Below are 23,229 nucleotides of genomic sequence, written 5' to 3'. Positions count from 1 at the left end.
ACTCACGATTCCTCTCTCACCAGACAGCAAGGTTCCCACTCACCAGACAGCAAGGATGCCTCACAAGGTTTTGTAATGCATTTCTGAAGGATCCAGGCTGTATGGCAGTGAGGCAGCATCCAAGGAGCTTCGAAATCGACGTTTCAGGCAAAAGCCCTTCATCAGGATTTGCCCGAAACGTCGATTTCGAAGCTCCTTGGATTCTGCCTGAACTGCTGTGCTCTTCCAGCACCACTAATCCAGAATCTGGTTTCCAGCATCTGCAGTCATTGTTTTTACCTGTATGGCAGTGAGGACATTACCCACAGTATCATGTGGAAGAAACTATACAGCAATAATTAAAATTGAGTTGAAATGTGGCAAAAACTCAGAAATTGCTACTTTTTGAGCCAAATGTTCTAAATTTTTACAGAATTGGTATAGTTTAAGATGATAACTACTGTGGTGAATATGAACATTGGTATATTATTAAATACAGATGCACAAATGGGGCAGAATTTCTGTCACAACACCATCGTGACCCAAAATAAATAGGTCAGGAGGTTGTGATCAGAAAAGGTTTGATGTTTGGAGTCAGAGGAATGCATTAATAATATTGATTATTTTTAAGTAACGAAGGAAGGAAACCTCCAAATACCCAAAAAAATCAACAGGCGTAATATAAAATTCTGTAAAAAAATGATTACACTACAGTTATTTTAAATGTTTAACACTTTCAAGACTTGTTTTTAAATATACTTTTGAAATTTCAGAAACTAATTCCACAATGCCTATTATAACAGTTTTGGTTTATACTGCTTTGTTTTGATTTTTCTTTATACTTACAATTATAATAATTTGACAAGACATGCTATAAGCTAACATGCTTCAGGAGAGAGATAAAGCATACATTGTTCTACAAAAACTGTGCTTAATAACAGCCCTGATTGAAAATCAAAGTTTCATTTAAAAAAAGATATATACTTTAGAGTGACATATAACTATAATTGACAAACAGGGTTTCTTGAAACATGTAAATTTTTGGGTGTAACATCCTTGAATTGTCAGTGTGCAGAAGGCCCATGCAGAATTATTTCATTTACAACTTCCAAAAAGTTGCATTTTCTTTTGATAAATTGTTCTCTGGATGGGTAAGGGTTAATTAAGTTTCAATAAAGTAACTGCAGCAGCAAAAATAAGATCTTTGAAATCAAAAGGCCCAACATCAGCCATCGTGACATTTGGAGATTTAGTCTTGTAATGATCTCTCTGGCTTCGATGCCCATCTCGTGGCTGATGAGCCTAATACAGGCCACATCCAAAACACAAGTTCAGCAGAATGAATCCAGCTCATAGACAATACGACTGAACGCTGCAGAATATTCACCAGCAGTGAAGCTCTCTCTCTCTATCTCTCGGACTTGACTTTGTATCGAAGAACGAGGTAAGCCAGGGAACGCAAGATAATGAAGAAAATACCAAGGACGATGAAATCCATGTAAAGTTTTGAGTCCTGCACATCCATCACTTGCAGAATTTTCTTTGGTTCCTTAAACGGGCAAAACCCAGTATTGCAGGTCAGATTTTTTCTGTCCAGTCCATATATTGACAGGATGACGCCTTCAAAGCCGTACCTGTGTCAGTGAGAAAAAAAACAGCAAATGGCAATATTACTCTTTTAAAATCAATTGCTGCACAAGTAAATTTAGCTTATGTTATGTCACAGATCTCACCAAAATTGCCTGCGTAGAAAGCCTTAACTCTCTCATCATCATGTATGGTCACCTTGACGCCACCATCAAAATAGCCACGTGGAGGCATAATTGACACTTCCATTATAGTTGATGGGTTGCTGGGAAAGCACAGCAGGAAGTTGCGATCATGGAAGAAGGAGGTCATCTGGGACTTTCTGAGGTGGAATTGGTCATCCTGGGAACAGATGCGACAGAAGTTTTGGAATTGGGAATAAGGGATGGCGTTTTTACAGGAGGTAGGGTGGGAGGAGTTGTGGTCCAGGTAACTGTGGGAGTCGGTGGGCATGTAATAGATGTCTTGTTAGTTGGTCGCTGGAGACGGTGATGGAGAGGTCCAGGAAGGGGAGGGAGGTGTCCGAGATGGTCCAGGTGAATTTGAGGTCAGGATGGAATGCGTTGGTGAAGTTGATGAACTGCTCAACCCCCTCGTGGGAACATGAGGCGACGCCGATAGAGTAGTGGAGGAACAGGTGGGGGTGGTGCTGGTGTAACTGTGGAAGATGGATTGGCAGGCATAACTGGGTCCCATGCAGGTGCCCATGGCTACCCCTTTGGTTTGGAAGAAGTGGGAGGATTGGAAGGAGAAGTTGTTGAGGGTGAGGACTGGTTCAGCCAGGCGGACGAGGGTGTCAGTGGAAGGGTACTGGTTGGGTCGGCGGGAGAGGCATGATCACAATTACCCTTCCCATGTGGTTAACTATGCCCTCCAGCGCATCTCCTCCACTCCACACACCACTGCCCTTGAACTGCACCCCTCCCAACGCAACAAGGACAGAACCCCCCTGGTCCCCACCTTCCACCTCACTACTACATTGCAACATCCTCCGCCACTTCTCCCAACTCTAAATGAACCCCACCATCAAAGTTATATTCCCTCCCTACCACTATCAGCATTCCAGAGAGACATTCCCTCTATGACTCCCTCATCAAGTCCATGCCCCACTCCTGGCACCTTTCCTTGCCACCGCAGGAAGTGCAAAACCTGTGCCCATACCACTCCCCTCACCTCCGTCCAAGGCCCCAAGGGATCTTTCCACATCCATCAGAAATTCACCTGTACCTCTACCAATGTCATCTACTGCAACTGTTGCACCCGGTGTGGTCTCCTCTACATCGGGGAGACAGGATGCCTTCTTGCAGATCATTTCAGACAGCATCTCTGGGACACCTGCACCAACCAACCCCTCCATCACGTGGCTGAACACTTCAACTCCCCCTCCCACTCCATCCAGGACATGCAGATTCTTGGGGCCTCCTCCGCCACCAAACCGTTACCACCCGACGGCTGGAGGAAGAACGCCTCATATTCTGCCTGGGACCCTGCAACCACATGGGATAAATGTGGATTTCAACAGCTTCCTCATTTTCCCTCCCCTGACATTAGCCCAGTCCCAAGCCTCCAACTCGGCACCGCACTCCCCCTTCTGACCTATCACCTTCTCCCTCAACTTCATCCACCTATCGCTTTCTCAGCTTCCTTTCCCCCAACTCCAAAACCTTTCCATTTATCTTTCAGCCCACGGCCCACAAGCCTCATTCCTGATGAAGGGATTATGCCTGAAACGTCAATTCTCCTGCTCCTCAGATTCTGCCTGACCTACTGTGCTTTTCCAGCAACACACCCTTGACTCTGATCTCCAGCAGTTGCAGTCCTCAATTTCTCCTACTTTCATTATAGTATTTGATATTATATCCTAAATATCTGAACCTTCATATTAGATAAACATATGTGGGAGAAAGCATATGCTGACTAAGGTATATAAAGAAGGGTGGTAAAGGGCTTATGTAGAGCATTATCTATGGCATACATCTGATGGGCAAAACCATCTGCCTCTGTTCAGTAAGGTCAATGGAATTCGAGTTGAGAGTGCGGCGCTGGAAAAGCACAGCAGGTCAGGCAGCATCCGAGGAGCAGGAAAATCGACATTTTGGACAAAAGCCCTTCATCCCTTATTCCCAATGAAGGACTTTTGCTCAAAATGCCGTTTCTCCTGCTCCTCGGATGCTGCCTGACCTGTTGTGCTTTTCCAGCACCACACTCTCGACTCGTAATCTCCAGCATCTGCAGTCCTCACTTTCGCCTCAATGTAACTTGATGCAACTTAGCTGGGGCAGCAGTTACCATCAGTACATTTAGCTCAGCATCCTTTTGTTTGCAAATGGGGAGGAGATGGTCTCGTGGTATTATCACTGGGCCGTTAATCCAGAGGCTCAGATAATGATCTGGGGACCCAGGTTCAAATCCTGCCTGGGATAGATGGTGGAATTTAAATTCAATAAAAAAAACTGGAATTAAGAGTCTAATGGTGACCATGAATCCATTGTTGGAAACGCCCATTTGGTTCACTACAGTAATCCCCTTTAGGGAAGGAAACTGCCATCCTTACCTGGTCTAGCCTACATGGTTGATGAAAGAGTGGGAAAAGGTGACTTAACCTTCACATTTTTCTGGTTGGAAATTGCGCAGGCACGATTTGGAAGTTTGCAAGTCCGAGAGAGAAGGAGAGGGAAAGAGAGAGTGGGAGGTACAGCCAAAGCACCATTTTTATAACAAACTCAATAAAAGAAAGAAAGTGTACCTTACGTAAGAGACGTAGGAGCTCCATTGCAAGTAGGTGGGGATGGTATCAAAACTAACAAAAAATCCCGAGAATAGAAGCACTGGGATGGCAGTGACTGGGCCCACAAAGGTGGCTACCTGGAAGTGGACAACAGCATGTCATGAACAGCTCACAAAATCATCACTATTACAGCAGAAGTCTGGTACAAACTGAGTTGATGAATTAAATGCATGGGGGTTGCATGACGACTAAGTATGATAATATTACCGGTTCCAACTGAACTGTCCCCCCACACCCCCTTGGACTTAAGAGTCATAGACACATACAGTACAAAAACAGACCCTCCAACTCATCCATGCAGACCAGATGTCATAATCTGAATTAGTTCTATTTGCCAGCATTTGGCCCATATCCCTCTAAACCCTTCCTATTCATGTATCCCTCCAGACGCTTTTTAAAATGTTGTAATTGTATCAGCCTCCACCACTTCCTCTGGCAGCTCATTCCAAACATGCACCACCCTCTGCATGAAAATGTTGCCCTGTAGGTCCCTTTTAAATCTTTCCCCTCTCGCCCGAAACCTATGCCCTTTGGTTCTGGACTCCCCCAAACAAGGGAAAAGACCTTGTTTATTCACCCTGTCCCATGCCCCTCATGATTTTATAAACCTCTATAATGTCACCGCTCAGCCTCCGACGCTCCAGGGAAAACAGCCCCAGCCTATTCAGCCTTTCCTTACAGCTCAAACCCACCAACCCTGGCAACAACCTTGCAAATCTTTTCTGAACCCTTTCAAGTTTCATAACATTTTTAACTTGACTCTTCCTTCAGCCCCAGCCTAGACAGACCCCAAACATTCCCCCACCTCCTGGGGTTTCGTGTCTCGTTGATTGAGCGTCCCTTCCCGCCCACAACCATTCCCTTCTATTCCCATCCCGTTTGACTCTCCACCCCCTGCTGTACTCCCCCTTCCCACCCCCTCATCTCTCTTGCCACCTTTTCTCCTCATGGGAACGTATATCCGCGGTTCAGTTGTAAACCCAACCCGACTAGTCTCCAAGATACTGTGCAATTGCGCCAATCACCTGGCACAAGTTTTTTCAGGTTGGTTTTCGATTCCAAATCTTTATGTGGTTTCAGATGCCAGATAGTGGGGGGCACCAACTGAAGGCCACGCACCCTCGCCGGCCTAAAGGGGGATTCAAAGATTGTGAGCTGACTTCACCCAGGGAACTGGTAAGTTCAGTTGGTTGAACATCTGGTTTACAACACAGAGTGATGCCAACAGCATGGCTTCAATTCCCACATCAGCTAAGGGTTGCCATGAAGGAATCCTGTTCTCGACCTCTCCCTTCACCTGAGGCATGGTAACTCCCAGGTTAAACCATCACCAGTCATCTCTTGCTAATGCAAAAGCTCCTCTGAGTTGATGGTAACTTTACCTTTACCTCCTGCACAATAAAAATTCCACCTGAACTCCCCTCAACGTTCCTCGGTTAAGTGACAGCATCTAAAAAGGCATGACTTTCAACATTGCAAAGTTCTGATCAAGTCGGGAAGGAAAAACTATTTCCAATGATCGAAAGGTTGATAAAGAGAGAATGCAGACATGAGAGAATTGTCAGAAAGAATCAGAGCTAGGAGCAAGATTTTTTTTAAATGCAGAGGGCCGTGGTAATCTGGAGCATATTGCTCGAAAGGAAGTGAGTTTAAATCCTCACTTTCACAAGGCAACAAGATAAACACCTAACAGGAAGAATTTGCAGTTTTATAGGAAAAGCATACAAGTGTTAGAAGCTAATTAGAAAGCTCTTTCAAGAGGCTGACACAAACTAGATGGGTTGAATGGCCTCTTTGTCACTCTACGGTTGACAATCTTTGATGTGATCTCTCGGTGTAGTTTCTGCATGGACCGGTACCTGTAAAGATGTGGATGCAGCACCAATCAGGAGTCCAAGTGACTGGGCCACCAGTGCGGTCGCTGTGGCCAGACTGGCAAACAAGAGGAAGCGGGAAGCCTCAGGGGGCTGCGATGTCATCCAGTAGACAATACTGCAGTAGACAATTGGACAGACCACCTACACATGGGAGAACAAGCATTTTAAAACTGGGATCGACAAACACTCCCACCTTAATACTGTCACCTCACCCTCTCATTTTGAATTTTGTATCATTTAGCTTCACTGGTGTTATGAAAATGTTATTATTTCAACTGCAGACAGTTCAGTGCACGGTAATGTCCTCAGAACACATCTGTCTCATTTGTCAAAGGAAAGTCCATAGAGGACAGAGCCATCAGATATGAGAACAATGGACAAGCTGGATTGCTGTTAGGACCACTGTCACTTTATAGAAACATAGAATCCCTACAGTGTGGAAGCAGGCCGTTTGGCCCATCAAGTCCACAATGTCCCTCTGAACAGCATCCCACCCAGACTCACCCCCAACCCCATTCCTGTAAGCCTGCATTTCCCATGGCTAATCCTCCTAACCTACACATCCCTGGACACTATGGGCAACTTAGCACGGCCAATCCAACTAACCTATGGGAGGAAACCTGAGTTCCTGCAGGAAACCCACATAGACATGAGCGAGTGTGCAGACTTTGCATAGGCTGTCGCCTGGGGCTGGAATTGAACCCAAGTCCCTGGCACTGATGGGTAGAAGTGCTAATCACTCAGCCACCATTTCTTTTACTCATTCATGGGAAGTGGACATCGCTGGCAAGGTCAGTATTTATTGCCCATCCCTAATTGCCTAGAGGGCAGTTAAAGTAAGTCTGGAGTCACATGCAGGACTGACCATGTAAGGACAGCAATTTCCTTCCTTAAAGGATATTATTGAACCATATGGCTCTTTCCAACAATTTGCAACAGTTCCATTGTCATCAGTAAACATTTAATTCCAGATATTTTAGTGAATTTCAATTTCACCATCTCCCTTAGTGGGATTTGAACCCAAGTCCTGAGAACATCTCTGGATTAATAGAATGGCAATGAAAACAAAAGGCAATCACTTCCCTAAAGACTATAATGCATGCAAGAACCAAGGGCAAGGCATTCAGCGGCAGGGCTCCAGGATTATATTGAAATAGCAAAAGAATGTTCACTATATTTTTTTGAACAACACAAATACAAGCAAATACGGCTAAATAGGTGAGACAGTGATTCTAAAAATATAAGTGTCTGCATCAAATTCAATCCGATAAATTTAATCCAGCTTAATCTTTTTTTTAACTGTTGCTCTTATGGCTTCACGCATACACAATCTGGAATGTAGTTCTTTTTTTTAAATTCTGGATCTGGCTGCACATGTCACAGCTGAGGTCCACAGGACACTCCTACCAACAAGTGCCCTGGAGGGTTCTAGTGGTGCAGAGGTAGTGTCCCTACCTTGGACTTAGGAGACCCTGGTTCAAATCCCATCTGCTCTAGAGGTGTGTAATAACATGTTGGAGCAGGTTGATATCGGCAAAAAAAACCTAGCATATCAGCCAAGTATAAGCACTGATAGTTGTGTACTAGGGTTCATCAGACATACACACCACACACACTCCCTCTTTTTCTCACTAAACATTCCAAATAGTGTTCTTTGGTTAAATGCAACAGATGCAGAGGCAGGGCAACTTTCTTCTCATTTACATAAAACTAAAGCCCATCAGTTTCTGTTTAGAGCAGAGTTCGACCCTCAGCTTTTAGCTCCATAGCAACCTCTGGGCTTCCTTGCTTCGAAAGGCTGGGTCATGAGTATAAACAATGTTTGTAAGTACCCCCAGGCTTTAGTGAAGAACCTGAAATCCAACTGTAACTGAAACAAAAACTCTATATTTTAAACCCTTACGTATAACCCCACAATAGAGACAATTATAACAATAGACATAGGAACATAAGAACTAGGAGCGGGAGTAGGCCATCTGCCCCTCGAGCCTGCTCCGCCATTCAATAAGATCATGGCTGACCTCTTTGTGAAGTTAGCTCCACTTACCCACCCACTCAATATAACCCTTAATTCCTTTACTGTTCAAAATTCTATCTTTGCCTTAAAAACATTTAACAAGGTCACCTCAACTGCTTCACTTGGCAGGGAATTCCACAGATTGTGAGAAATAATTCATCCTCAACTCAGTCCTAAATCTGCTCTCCCCTTAATTTGAGGCTATGCCCCCTAGTTTCACCCGCTATTGGAAACAACCTCCCTGCTTCTATTTTTTCTATTCCCTTCATAATTTTATATGCTAGTCTAAGATCCACTCTCATGCTTCTATATACCCAGTAGCTTGGTGTATGGCCCATCAGAATGGAGAGGCTGAATGATCTCTTCCAAGGTACTTCACTGTTGATACACAACCAACTTAATGCTTAGCGATTTTTGCAAAGGTTTGTAGCTCAGGATGAGTTTCTGGATGTAAGTTTGCTCACTGAGCTGAAAACAAACCTTCCAGCTCAATGAGCAAACATACATCCAGAGCTTAATGCGTATTCAATGACAAAAATGAATAAATATCTGAACACGACATACTTGAAAAGGAACATCCGCCATTGTTTTAGCCAAGTAGTAAGCCTTTAGGCTGTACCAGTAGTTGAGGTGTTCTCTCAGAAATACAGACATCTCCAATGGAACTGGAAGGGGGAAAGAAAAATATGAACTGAGATTTTCCTTTCTGCATGTTTTAAATAACTAATAAAGATTAGTGTCTGTTTATAGATCTACTTTATGGAATAATACTGAATGAAAACAGTGATCGGGAATAATTGTGGAGTCAATATGTCGCTGAAAGAGGCCGCTCAGCCCTCTGAGTCCATGACACCAGGTTATAGTCCCAACAGGTTTATTTGAAATCACAAGCTTTCCCACCCCTCCCATCACCAATATTTCTCCCTCAAATAACAACAAACCTGCTGCTAGTGGGTCACCGCAAGGACCTGTTTTGGGTCCACTGTTGTTTGTCATTTATATAAATGCTTGCATAGAAGGATGGTTTAGTAAATTTGCAGATGACACTAAGGTCAGTAGAGTTGTGGATAGTAACAAAGAATGTTGTAGGTTACAGACAGACCATAGATAAGCTGCAGAGCTGGGCTGAGAAGTGGCAAATGGAGCTTAATGCAGAAAAGTGTGAAGTGATTCACTTTGGAAGGAGTTACAAGAATGCAGAGTACTGGGCTAATGGTAAGATTCTTGGCAGTGTAGATGAGTAGAGAGATCTCAGTGTCCAGGTACATAGCTCCTTGAAAGTTGCCACCCAGGTTGATAGGGCTGTTAAGAAGGCATATGGTGTGTTAGCTTTTATTGGTAGAGGGATTGAGTTTCAGAACCATGAGATCATGCTGCAGCTGTACAAAATTCTAGTGCGGCCACATTTGAAGTATTGCATACAGTTCTGGTCACCGCATTATAGGAAGGATGTGGAAGTTTTGGAAAGGGTTCAGAGGAAATTTACTAGGATTTTGCCTAGTATGGAGGGAAGGTCTTATGAGGAAAGGCTGAGGGACTTGAGGCTGTTTTCGTTAGAGAGAAGGTTGAGAGGTGACTTAATTGAGACATAGAAGATACTCAGAGGGTTAGATAGGTTGGACAGTAATAGCCATTTTCCTCAGATAGCGATGGCTAGATCGAGGGGACATGGCTTTAAACTGCGGGGTGATAGATATAGTTCAGATGTCAGAGGTAGTTTCTTTACTCAGAGAGGCGCGAAACGCACTGCTTGCAACAACTTGTCAACTTTAAGGGCATTTAAATGGTTATTGTGAAACATGAAAGGGTTCAGAAAAGATTTACAAGGATGTTGCCAGGGTTGGAGGATTTGAGGGTAGTTTCTTTACTCAGAGAGGCGCGAAACGCACTGCTTGCAACAGTAGTAGACTTGTCAACTTTAAGGGCATTTAAATGGTTATTGTGAAACTTGAAAGGGTTCAGAAAAGATTTACAAGGATGTTGCCAGGGTTGGAGGATTTGAGCTATAGGGAGAGGTTGAACAGGCTGGGGCTGTTTTCCTTGGAGCATGGGAGGCTGAGGGGTGACCTTATAGAGGTTTACAAAATTATGAGGAGCATGGATAGGATAAATAGACAAAGTCTTTTCTCTGGGGTCGGGGAGTCTAGAATTAGAGGGCATAGGTTTAGGGTGAGAGGGGAAAGATATAAAAGGGGCCTAAGGGGCAACTTTTTCACACACAGGGTGGTATGTGTATGGAATGAGCTACCAGAGGAAGTGGTGGAGGCTGGTACAATTGCAACATTTAAAAGGCATTTGGATGGGTATATGAATAGGAAGGGTTTGGAGGGATATCGGCTGGGACTAGATTGTGTTGGGATATCTGGTTGGCATGAACGGATTGGACCGAAGGGTCTCTTTCCGTGCTGTACATCTCTATGACTCTATATAGACGAGAATGGAATAGTGTAGGTTAGATGGGTTTCAGATTGGTTCCACAGGTCAGTGTAACATTGAGGGCAAAGGGCCTGTACTGCGCTGTAATGTTCGATGTTCGATGTTCGATGTTCTATGTTCGATGTTCTATATGCTGATCAACACTACTGCTTATGGGATTCCCACTGTGTCAGTCTTCTAGTGCTGCAGTATAGTAGTTACTGCACTTCAAATGTATTTAACTGATTGTAAACTGCTCCTTTGTGCTCTCAGTAAATGTGTATAGTAGTTGAGAGTCTAATGTTAAGTTTGGAAGCATATGTGTGCAACGTGTGTCTCTGTAAACAAAAGCTTGTGGGTGTGGAATAATGAGGTGCAAATTCTATCCTTCATCATCAGGTTGAACAATGTGAAAGGGACTGTAAAAATGAATGATCTTTTTCCCTTATACTTAAGCAAATCCACTTATATAAAAAAACACAGTTTTGAAGACTGAATCATAGAATTGTTATAATGTGGAAGCAGGCCATTTGAGTCCACATCGACCTCCAAAGAGCATCCCACTCAAACCCACCCTTATCACTGTAACTCCCATGGATAACCTACCAAGCCTGCACATCCTTGGACACAATGGGCAGTTTAAAATGGCCAGTCCACCTAACCTGCACATCTTTGGTCCGTGGGAGGAAACGGCAGCACCTGGTGAAAACCCACACAGACACAGGGAGAGTGTGCAAACTCCATACAGATAGTTGCCTGAGGTTGGAATTGAAACCAAGTCCCTGGCACTGTGAGGCAGCAGTGCTAACCACTGAGCCACCATTTCACCTTTGAAGGTTACAATAAAACAATACGAGAATAACGTTTCTCCTTACAGGTCAGGACAGTTGGCATCAGAGCAGCAAACATGAGGAAGAGCATGGAGAAGAAGAGGCATCCTGTGTTGTTGAATACTTTCTCTGCCTCATCACCAATGTTCAGATACAGCAGACCGATGAGGACTCCAATGCAGATGTGAGACATGAATCGTAAATGGGTCAAAACCTACAAGAGACAAGATAGTGGGGTCCACTGTGAGATTCAAATGGGCACACACACGCACACACCACATGAACATACAAATACACACAAAATAACTTGTTTCATTTTCAATGTTTGCCTACTTTTTTGCAGTACTTTTTTGATCTCGGAACACTTTCTTGACATCTGTTTTGAGTGAGCGAGCCCAGAAGCTGAAGGTTAGACTAACAACGGGAGATGAGGGAAACACTCAGCAGGCTTTTTCAGCTTTTGTGGGGAGAGGAACTGAAATTCCATTTCAGGTTGATGACTTTCCATCAGAAACTGGGTCATGCTGGGGGTGAGCATTATTTAAAAAGAGAGAGTCAGTGTAAAGGAGGGTGCAGGAAAAACAAGAGTGGAGAGAGTGGTGCCGGAAAAGCACAGCAAGTCAGGCTGCATCTGAGGAGCAGGAGAATTGATGTTTTGGGCAAAAGCCCTTCATCAGGAATGAGGGAAATTGCAGGAAAAACAAACTGTATGGTAAGATTTGTGAATATGGGATAGAGGGAGTATTTCAATAATAACATAATTGAACAATATTGAGAGTGTTCTATATGGTATCACTGACTATTTCCTTTCTTAGATGTCTCACCTCCATTTCCTGTGGCTCTGTACTTGCTCACAAGTTGTGCAGTTCTAAGTTTTGGCAATTCTGATGAAAGATCATTGATACAAAATGCGACCTCTGTTTCTATCTCCACAGAAGCAGCCTGACATCGAACATTCACTGTTTTTAAATTGGATTTTCAGCAATAATTTGCTTCTGGTTGAACAAAGTTCTGGGGTTGGAAGTGGGTAGTGTTCCTGCCTCTGAGCCAGAAGCACGGATCATACTTTAGGTCAACGAAGGTGCATTGACAATGTGGTCAAATGGGTTAATGAGCAATGGCAGGAGAAGGCAGTAAGAGTGGGAGAGATTCCTGGTCAGCTGAGTAAGCCTCTATCCAGACTATAACATGCAAGACACTCTAGTCTCCCCACATGAACTTTAACATGTATCTACCAGTGAGGCTGATGGTGGACTGTGGAATCTCAATCCCACCAACAGTGTGACTACCCAACAGTGGAAACATTTGCAGTTTTCCCATTCCCAGGAGAAGGTCACTGTCAGATGGTGAAACTCTGTTGTATTTCCAACTCTAAGATAGCGGGTAGCGAGAGTAAAAGCATCTTTTATCCCAGTCCTTCCCTATTCAAATGGCAGCTGAAGTGAACTGCAAACACCCCCATCCCCTCCACACCAATCCCCACCCTCCTACTGAAATTAACTCGACATTCTCTTACTGAGCAACACGTCCAGCTGACCTTACCATGTCTCGCAGAATGGAAATGAAGGTCCTTCTGAAGAGGATATAAAACTGAACAAAGGAGCTTATTGCAAAAGTGCAGCTCTCAATGGGGCCTGCGTCCTGTACAAAGAGAGAAAGAGAGAGAGAGAGAAGATCAGAATAACATGCAAGTTTCTAGTTTTTGTGTTCATCATGTTAAGGATATATTTTGTTGACATTCAGTCTTAGCATCCAGTTTAGTTTGTCATGTACGCAGGTCTAATGCAGGCAAGAGCTTTACATATCCAGCAATGACTGTTCTATATGGCAGTTTGACCTTTCCTAGTTTCCACATCCTTATCCACACCCATGATGCTTTCTCTTCACGACACAGTACTGGGAGTGAGCGACCCTGTCAGGAGATGTAGTCTTTTGCATGACACAAGAATTAGGAGCAGAAGTAAGCATTAATACCCTTTTTGTCTCCATTCAATATTAGATTAGATTAGATTAGATTAGATTACTTTACAGTGTGGAAACAGGCCCTTCGGCCCAACAAGTCCACAACGACCCGCCGAAGCGTAACCCACCCATATCCCTACATTTACCCCTTACCTAACACTACGGGCAATTTAGCATGGCCAATTCACCTGACCTGCACATCTTTGGACTGTGGGAGGAAACCGGAGCACCCGGAGGAAACCCACGCAGACACGGGGAGAACGTGCAAACTCCACACAGTCAGTCGCCTGAGGCGGGAATTGAACCCGGGTCTCTGGCGCTGCGAGGCAGCAGTGCTAACCACTGTGCCACCGTGCCGCCCACACGTGTAACCTTTGAGCTTGATCCCCTTATCTCTTAATTTCCTGGATCCCCAAATCTAACAAGCTCAGCTTTCAACGCACTCAGAGACCAAACTTACAAAACCCTCTGCCGCAGGAAATTCCAAAGATTCGCAGCCCCTTGGGTGAAGAAATTTCTCCGCATCTCAATCCAAAATGGCGACCCCTTTATCCTCAACTCATGACCCCCCCCGGGCTTTCGGCTCTTGCAGTTAGGGGAATTGCTCTCCAAGCTACCCTGTCAAGTTCACTCAGAGTCGGAGATGTTTCAGTGATATTAATGCTCATTCTCTGAACTTCCTGAGGCATTAAATGGAGACCCAGTCTGCCCTCTTCAATGGATATTAAATATTTCACTACAGTATCTGGAAGTCAAGCAGGGGAATTCTTCAACAGTGGAGATCTGCTTGATATCATCCAACATCACAAAAAACAGATGATCTGGTCACGAAATATTTTGCCATTTGTGGGAGCTTGCTGTGCAGGTGAGAAGCTGAGAATATATATTTATGTCGTGGGACATAGATGTCACTAGATGACCAATATTTATTGCCCCTTGAGAAGGTCGTGTTGAGCTGCCTTCTTAAACTGCTGCAGTCTGTGTGCTGTAGGTAGAGACACCATTTGTTAGGGAGGGTTACCAGGATTCTGACCCAGTGACACTCAGGAAACAGCGATACAAGACCATAAGATATAGGAGCAGAATTAGGCCATTTGGCCCATCAAGTCTACTCCGCCATTTGATCGTGGACGATATATTCCAGAACCCTATTCTCCTGCATTCTCCCTGTTACCCCTTAAGTTTCCAAGTCAGAATAGTGAATGGCTTGGAGGGGAACTTGTAGTTTTTATGGTGCATGTATTTACTTATTGAGTATTTTCTAAATATCTTATAGAATTATGGAACATTGCCTTGGGACAGGAGAAAATTAATTGCAATTTAAGACCACATGAACCCATTGAAAACTCTACCCAGCTGGAGTCCACCTGTCACATCATCGTTATGGTATCGAGAAAGTTTTGATTCTCACTGGATTACCGTCAAACTCTGGGATTTCCAGCTTGAAGGATCACCCCCCTTGGATGGGTTCTTCTTTTCCGCCATGGTGCACATTCCATCCTGAACAGCCTTGAACAGCAGAGGGTTCAAATCTCCATATTCACCCGAGGCGACTTCAATAACTGGGCAAGCAAGCAAAAGGGGGTCAGGGTGAAAAGAACAAACTTTAATCCTCAATAAGATACAGCGGGGGGGAGGTAGGGAATGGATTAAAACAGGTACATAGAGTCTCTACGGTGCACAAAGAGGCCATTTGGCCCATCGAGTCTGCACTGACCCCCTGAAGAGCATCCCACCCAGACACACCAATCCACTGTATTTACCATGGCCAGTCCACCTGACCTGCACATCTTTGGAAGGAAACAGGAGCAAACAGAGGAAACCTGAGCAGACAAAGGAAGAACATGCAAACCCCATGCAGACAGTTGCCCGAGGCTAGATTTGAACCAAGTGCTGTGTGGCTGTAGTGCTAACCACTGAGCCACCATGCCTTCCCATGAGTGGTCTCCTTTTTCTCGGATACTACCTGACCTGCGGTGCTTTTCCAGCACCGCATTTTTCATCTCTGACTCTCCTGCATCTATAGTCTTTACTTTCTCCATGCCTTGTCTTCCAGAACACATGGAAGAGAAGCTTTGCCCCAGGGATTTGAACCCAGCGCACACAGGGAAATAGCACTTCATGTACCTTCACAGGATGTGAGCATCTCTGGCTGGGCCAGCCAGACAACCCCTAATTGCCTAGGGGGCAGTTAAGAGTCAACCCCATCACTGTGGCTTTGGAGTCCCATATAGGCCACACCAGTAGGGACAGCAGTTTCCTTCCCGAAAGGGGATTAGTTAACCGGATGTATAACCCCCAACCCCCAACCCCCACAGTGGTTTCATGGTCACCATTAGATAACCCTAGATTTTTAATCATTTCAAATTCCACCATCTGCCATGGCAGGACTTGAACTCAAGCTCCCAGAACATTACCAAACTGCAACAATACTACGAGGCCATCACCCCCTCCTCCCCTAACCCCCAATGTAGGTATCTAGCAATCGGTTGCACAATTGACTTGAGAGATATTTTTGTGCATTTCGAGATTGTAACTCAAACAGATTTTTTTCTCTCTCTTATTCTCTTTCTTATTCTCTTTCCACTCCAAATAATTTCTTTCCTCTTTAGATCAGCTATAAAACGGAGGAAGCAAGCAGCAAAGGAAACTACTTGAAAGAAGTGGTCAGATCCGAGGGAGTGTTGCTGAACAAAGAGACCTTGGAGTGCAGGTTCTTAGTTCTTTGAAAGCAGAGTTGCAGGTAGACAGGATAGTGAAGAAGAAGTTTGGTATGCTTTCCTTCATTGGTCAGTGCATGGAGTATAGGAGTTGTAATGTCGGGGCAGTATAGGACATTGGTTATGCCACATTTGGAATACTGCATTCAATTCTGGTCTCACTGCTATAGAAAGGATGTTGTGAAACTTTGAAAGGGTTCAGAAAAGATTGACAAGGATGTTGCCAGGGCTGAAGGGTTTGAGCTATAGAGAAAGACTGAATAAGCTGGGGCTATTTTCCCTGGAGTGCTGGGAGTTGAGGGATTTATAAAATCATGAGGGGCATGGATAGGGTGAATAGCCAAAGTCTTTCCCCCAGGGTAGGGGTGTTCAAACTTGATGGTATAGGTTTAAGGTTAGAGGGGAAAAATTTAAAAGGGACCTAAGGGGCAATTTTTTCACACAGAGGGTGGTGTGCGTATGGGATGAGCTGCCAGAGGGAGTGGTGAAGGCTGGTACAATTACACCATTTAAAAGGCATTTGGATGGGTATATGAATAGGAAGTGTATAGAGGGATATGGGTCAGGTGCTGGCAAATGGAACTGGATTAATTTAGGATATCTGGTTGGCATGGACAAGTTGGACTGAAGGGTTTGTTTCCATGCTGTATGTCTCGATGACTCTGAGTGTCAGTGACTGGGTGTAGAGATCTGTCAGAAAACCTCCCAATTTCCCCTCAAGCCTCCCAGTTTCCTGACGCTATAATCTACACACCATCCTATAGTGTGGTTCCACTCGGGTGATGACTGCTCTCCAGTGAGCTGGCTCCAGTCTTCACACACGAGCTAAAAGGTTCTCGTCAGCAAATGTCACCCAAACCCAGCTGAAGTTAACACACAGTCAGTCTCTAGTGAGAGTGTGGGAATCTAAGCAAGCTGTCTCCTTTACAAGGTACACAGAGGCCAATGGCAGGATCTGTGCTCACATCTCAGCTACATTCAGCCACTGAGAGATACAGACAGCCCGTTGCTCCTGTGCCAATTCCTAGGAACAGCTCACCAATCAATCCTACTCTCGTGCTCTTTCCCCACTGCCCTGTATTTTGTTTCTTCATCAGAGCCTGTGGCCAAAGCATATTGGGTGGCATGGTGGCTCAGTGGTTAGCACTGCTGCCTCACAGCATCAGGGTCCCAGGTACGATTCCAGTCTTAGGTGACTGTCTGTGTCGAGTTTGTACATTCTCCCCGTGTCTGAGTGGGTTTCCTCCGGATGCTCCAGTTTCCTCCCATGTTCCAAAGATGTGCAGGTCAGGTGAATTGGCCATGCTAAATTGTCCATCGTTGTTAGGTGCATTAGTCAGAGGGGGGGGTGGTTTAGTCTTCGGAGGGTCGGAGTGGACTTGTTAGGCCGAAGGGCCTGTTTCCACACTGTAGGGAATCTAATCATTGAATTGGCCATGCTAAATTGTCCATAGTTGTTAGGTGCATTAGTCAGAGGGGGGGGGCGTGGTTTAGTCTTCGGAGGGTCGGAGTGGACTTGTTAGGCCGAAGGGCCTGTTTCCACACTGTAGGGAATCTAATCATTAATAAAGCAGTGCCTTTTCCACTTACTAAAATCAGCAGGGTTGTGATAGGTTGGACAGTGCAAGCCCAGGCCTTTAAGGTACGGGATGAGGCTGGGGACTACTCCTTTGTAGATACACTGCCCTTGACTCACGATGAACAGCTGAGAGGACAGAAAAGAGATCGGAATTAAAACACGCACTGTTAAAGGTTCCTCATTATTAAACTTGGTTATTTTGTAAAAATAAAACTCAATCCATCCAGATTCATGCCCTGTTCTATCCTAACTGATGACGACTGAATGTTATTTGTTTAAATAGATGACATAACTTCATGTTTACAGGATGACTAACTTGATGGAATTCGTTTCTGACACAAACAGAGCTGAATTAACACAAGTGAAATTGTTGTCTCCATGTACAGAGCTAGCACAATAACATCATAAGGAATAAGAGCGAGAGGCGGTCATTCAGCCCCTCTGGGCTTCCCTGCCATTCTATCACATCATGGCTGATCTGCCCCAACCTCAACTCCTCCTTGATGCCAGCTCCTCATAGCCTCAATTCCTCGACGTCTCAAAAATCTATCTACCTCCTCTTTCAGCACTTTGTGATCCACCCTCCAGAACGCTTTCAAATACAGGATTCTAGTCATTAAAGGAAAAGGTAAAGTTGCCATAGTCCTATCAAACCATTGGACTGCTCGCTCATTGAAGAGAGACGACTGGTGGAGGTTTAACCTAAGGGTCACCACACCTCAGGTGAAGGGAGAGGTTGAGAAGGAGAGTCCCACACTGCCTCAGCCACTGGGGGAGTTGAACCCATGCTACTGGCATCACTCTGCAATGCAAACCAGCTGACCAGACAACTGACTATCCTGGCAGTGTGTCATTTTTAAGTGCATAAGTGTACATTGCACTCCAACTGTGATCTCATCAACATCAAGTATAGTTGTAACAATATTTCCCTATTTTGAAATTTCAACATTCAAATTGAAATAAAGGTCAATAAAGGTCAAAATTCCATTGGCCTTACTAACTACCACATGCACTTGCATGCTAACGTTTTATGTTTTATGCACAAAAACATCCTGATTCAACTGTGCTACACTTCTTGATGTCTCTCTTCATTCAAATAATAGTATGTCGTTTCATTCTTATTACCAAAGTGTATGACATCACACTTTCCTACATTAAGCTCCATCTGTACAGATCTTGCCCCATCACTTAACCTATCTATACCCCCTGAAAATTCCTTATGTCATCATCACAACATGCCCTCCAACCTGTTTTTTTTTGTCAGAAATTTGGATACATTACACTTCCCCCCTCCTCCAAATCATTAATATGGATAGCTGATGATTGAGGCCCTGGGACTGATCCTCGTGGCACTAATTATGTCTTTCCAACGTCAAAAAGCTCCACTAATCCTGACTCTCCATCTTCTGTGTGTTAACCAAACCCCAATCTATGCTAACTCATCACTCCAAAAATGTGAGTTCCTACCTTGTGCAATAATCATTATGTGACATCTTACGAGTGCCTTTAAGAAATACAGATACGCTACATCTACCAGTTCCCCTTTTGTCAACTCTGCTTGTTATATCTTCAAAGAACTAGCAAATTTGTGAAACATGATTTCTCTTTCACAAAACAATGATGACTCTGTTTGATTATATTAAGCTTCTCTTAATGCCCAGCTATTTCATGCTTAATAATGGACTCTAGCATTTATCAGTAACAGATGTTAGGCGAGCTGATCTATAGTTTCCTGCTTTCTGTCTCCCTCCTTTTTGAACAGGGCCATCCAATCGACTGGAACCCAACCGGAATCCAATAAGGTCTGGAATATTGCAACCAATGCCTCCACGATCTTTGCAGCCACATCCTTTAATGGACTCAGGAGAGCAAGAAGGGGCATGGAAAATCCTTAGCAAGTAGGATTAAGAAAAACGAAGGCATTTTTCACTTATGTGAGGAACAAGAGGGTGGCCAGAGTGAGGCTAGGGTCGATCAGGGATGTGGAGGGAACTTGTGTCTAGAGTCAGAGGAAGTAGGGGAGGTCCTTAATGAATACTTTGCTTCTGAGAGGGAACCTTGACGTTTCTGAGGACAGCGCGAAATAGACTGATATGCTGGAACAGGTTGATGTTAGGAAGGAGGATGTACTGAAAATTTTGAAAAATATAAGGATACATACATCCCTTGGGCCAGATGGGATATGCCCTAGGAAGTGAGAGAAGAGATTGCTGCACCTTTGGCAATGATCTTTGCATCCTCACTGTCCACCGGAATAGTATTAGATGATGGGAGATTGCAAATGTTATTTCCTTGTTCAAGAAAGGGAACCGGTATAATCCTGGGAATTAAAGACCAGTCAGTCTTACATCAGTGGTGGGCAAAGTGTTAGAGAGGATTCTGAGAGACAAGATTTATGAATATTTGGAAAACCAAAGTTTGATCAGAGATAGTTAGCATTGTTTTGCAAGAGGCAGGTCATGCCACACAAACCTTATTGAATTCCTTGAGAATGTAGAAAAACATGTTGATAAAGGTAGAGCAGTGGGTGTGAGTTACATAGATTTTAGCTGAAAATGTGTTGCTGGAAAAGTGCAGCAGGTCAGGCAGCATCCAAGGAGCAGGAGGGGCTTATGCCCGAAACACCGATTCTCCTGCTCCTTGGATGCTGCCTGACCTACTGCGCTTTTCCAGCAACACATTTCCAGCTCTGATCTCTAGCATCTGCAGTCCTCACTTTTTCCTTACATAGATTTTAGCAAGGCAGTTGGTAATGTTCCCCATGGTAGGCTCATTCAGAAAGTAAGGAGGCATAGAGTACGGGGAAATCTGGCTGTCTGGATACAGAACTGGCTACAGAAAACAGAGGGTAGTAGTAGATGGAAAGTATTCAGCCTGGAGCTCGGTGACCAGTGGTGTTCCACGGGAATCGATTCTGGGACGTCTGCTCTTTGTGGTTTTTATAAATGACTTGGTTGAGGAAGTGGAAGGGTTGGTTAGTAAGTTTGCTGATGACATGAAGGTTGGTGGAGTGGTGAATAGTGTGGAGGGCTGTTCTAGGTTGCAATGCAACATTTTACAGGATGCAGAGCTGGACTGATAAGTGGCAGATGGAGTTCAACCTGGACAAGGGTGAAATCATTCACTTTGGAAGGTCAACTTTGAAAGCAGGATACAGGGTTAAAGGCAAGATTCTTGGCAGTGTGGAGGAACTGAGGGATCTTGGGGTCCATGTCCATAGATCCCTCAAAGTTGCCATCCAGATTGTTAGGCTTGTTAAGAAGGCATATGTTGTGTTGGCTTTCATTAGTAGGGGGATTGAGTTTAAGAGCCACGATGTTATGCTGCAGCTCTATAGAGCACTCATTAGACCACACTTGGAATAGTGTGCTCAGTTCTGGTCGCCTCATTATAGGAAGGATGTAGAAGCTTTAGAGAGGGTGCAGAGGAGATTTACAAGGACGCTGCCTGGACTGGAGGGCATGTCTTATGAAGAAAGGTTGTGGGAGGTTAGGGCTCTTCTACTTGGAGTGAAGAAGGATGAGAGGTGACTTGATAGAGGTATATAAGCTGTTGAGAGGTATATATAAAGTGGAAAGGCAGATACTTTTTCCCAGGGCAGGGTGGAAGGAGGTTAAGGTGAGGGTGATAGGCCGGAGTGGGGGTGGGGGCGGAGAGGTCAGGAAGAAGATTGCAGGTTAGGAAGGTGGTGCTGAGTTCGAGGGTTGGGACTGAGACAAGGTGGGGGAAGGGGAAATGAGGAAACTGGAGAAATCTGAGTCAGATACATTAGGGACATTTAAGCGACTCTTGGATAGGCACATGGAAGATAGTACAATGAAGGGTATGTAGGTGAGTCTCACCTCAAAGTAGAATAAAAGGTCAGCACAATATCGAAGGCCGAAGGGCCTGTACTGTGCTGGACTGTTCTATGTTCTATGTTAAAACCCTTGGATCTGGCCATCAGGAGCTGGTGACTTGTCCACATTTAGTCCCAATAGTTTATCAAAGCCTGTTAAAACATTGATTTAATGCTCTGATAGCTTTGATTTTCTCCATTGGATAATATGAGTAATTTGCTGTTTGACGAACCTGCTTTGGCCAGTTAATTCAACACTTTCACCTCTCTGTAAGGGTTGGAGGATTTGAGCTATAGGGACAGGTTGAATAGGCTGGGACTATTTTCCTGGAGCATTGGAGGGTGAGGGGTGACCTTTTAGAGGTTTATAAAACCTTGAAGGACATGGATAGGATAAATAGATAAGGTATTTTCCCTGGAGTGGGAGAGTCCAGAACTAGAGGGCATAGGTTTAGGGTGAGAGGGGAAAGATATAAAAGAGACCTAAGGGGCAACTTTTTCATGCAGAGGGTGGTACGTGTATGGAATGAGCTGCCAGAGGAAGCGGTAGAGGCTGGTAGGTGGGACTGGATTGGGTTGGGATATCTGGTCGGCATGGACGAGTTGGACCAAAGTGTCTGTTTACACATCTCTTTGACTCTATGCCTCTATAATTAACATTCATGAGATTCATTCCTGGGATGAGAGAGCTGTCCTGACGAGTGATTAACTGGAGGAACAAAGAGTGATCTTATTGAAACACATACAATTTGTAGAATTTCAGCCCCAAAGGGGGAGTCTGAAACCTCTGGACCATAGCTGCAGGATAACAAGCTGGCCATATAAGACTGGGATGGCAAGGGATTTTTTCACAAGAGCTTGGGAAAAGTCATAGTGTGAAAGTAAGGGATTGCCCCCTTAAGACTGAGATGAGGAAACTATTGTTTTCTCCAAGAAAGTGAGGGGGGTGGGGGGGTGGTCTTTAAAATTCCCTTTCTCAAATGTAGATGCAGAATCTTAAGGCAGATGGAGATCGATTCTTGACGACCCAGGAGGTGACGATTATTGGAGGATATGCAGAAATGTAGAGTTGAGGTTAAAATCAGATCAGCTATGATCTTGTTGAAAGGAGCAGAGGGCTCAAAGGGCCGAGTGGCTTACATTTTTTTTTTGGTCGTACATAGGAACAGGAGGAGCCATTCGGTCCATCGACTAGCCCCACCATTCAACATAATTGTGATTGATCGAATACTTCATGCCTTTTACTCATCTAGTCTTCATAGCTCTATATCCCATTGGTAATCAGAAATCCATCAATCTCTCCCTTAAACATACTCATAGACTGAACTTCCACAGCCCTCTCGGGTAGAGAATTCCAAAAGTCTTCTCATCCCATATCTGTGCAGCATTCCCCTTATTTATAAATTATTTCTCTTGGTTCCAGACTTCACAATATGGGGGAGCATTTCAGTTGCATCTACCCTGTCTATTCTTTCAAGAATTTTGTACATTTGTTGGGGATTTTCTCATCTTCTACCCCAAGAGGACTGTGGAGGCTCAGTTATTGAACACGTTCACGTTTGCGGTCAGTGGATTTTTTGGTACTACAGGAATTCAGGGTGGGGAAGGTTCAGTAGATTAATTTGTGGGATGTTGCA

General features: G+C 44.4%; 1 protein-coding gene across 3 annotated transcripts in view; it reads right to left on the bottom strand.

The window, feature by feature from the left end:
* Positions 1 to 209: 209 nt before the first annotated feature.
* Positions 210 to 23,229, bottom strand: part of abcg4a (ATP-binding cassette, sub-family G (WHITE), member 4a) — a 144,014-nt gene continuing 120,994 nt past the window's right edge. For all 3 annotated transcript variants that reach the window (XM_043676571.1, XM_043676572.1, XM_043676573.1), the window contains exons 8-15: positions 17,766 to 17,880; positions 14,875 to 15,017; positions 13,036 to 13,134; positions 11,539 to 11,707; positions 8,813 to 8,913; positions 6,214 to 6,372; positions 4,313 to 4,431; positions 210 to 1,613 (exon numbers count right to left, since the gene is read on the bottom strand). In XM_043676571.1, the coding sequence (XP_043532506.1) occupies positions 1,388 to 1,613; positions 4,313 to 4,431; positions 6,214 to 6,372; positions 8,813 to 8,913; positions 11,539 to 11,707; positions 13,036 to 13,134; positions 14,875 to 15,017; positions 17,766 to 17,880 (1,131 nt within the window). In that variant the 3' untranslated portion in view covers positions 210 to 1,387. The remainder of the gene's footprint in view (positions 1,614 to 4,312; positions 4,432 to 6,213; positions 6,373 to 8,812; positions 8,914 to 11,538; positions 11,708 to 13,035; positions 13,135 to 14,874; positions 15,018 to 17,765; positions 17,881 to 23,229) is intronic.

This window comes from Chiloscyllium plagiosum, chromosome 35 (assembly GCF_004010195.1).
Source record: "Chiloscyllium plagiosum isolate BGI_BamShark_2017 chromosome 35, ASM401019v2, whole genome shotgun sequence".
Lineage (NCBI taxonomy): Eukaryota > Metazoa > Chordata > Chondrichthyes > Orectolobiformes > Hemiscylliidae > Chiloscyllium > Chiloscyllium plagiosum.
Note: the sequence above shows the minus strand (reverse complement) of the source record. Positions and strands in the feature narration are given on the sequence as shown.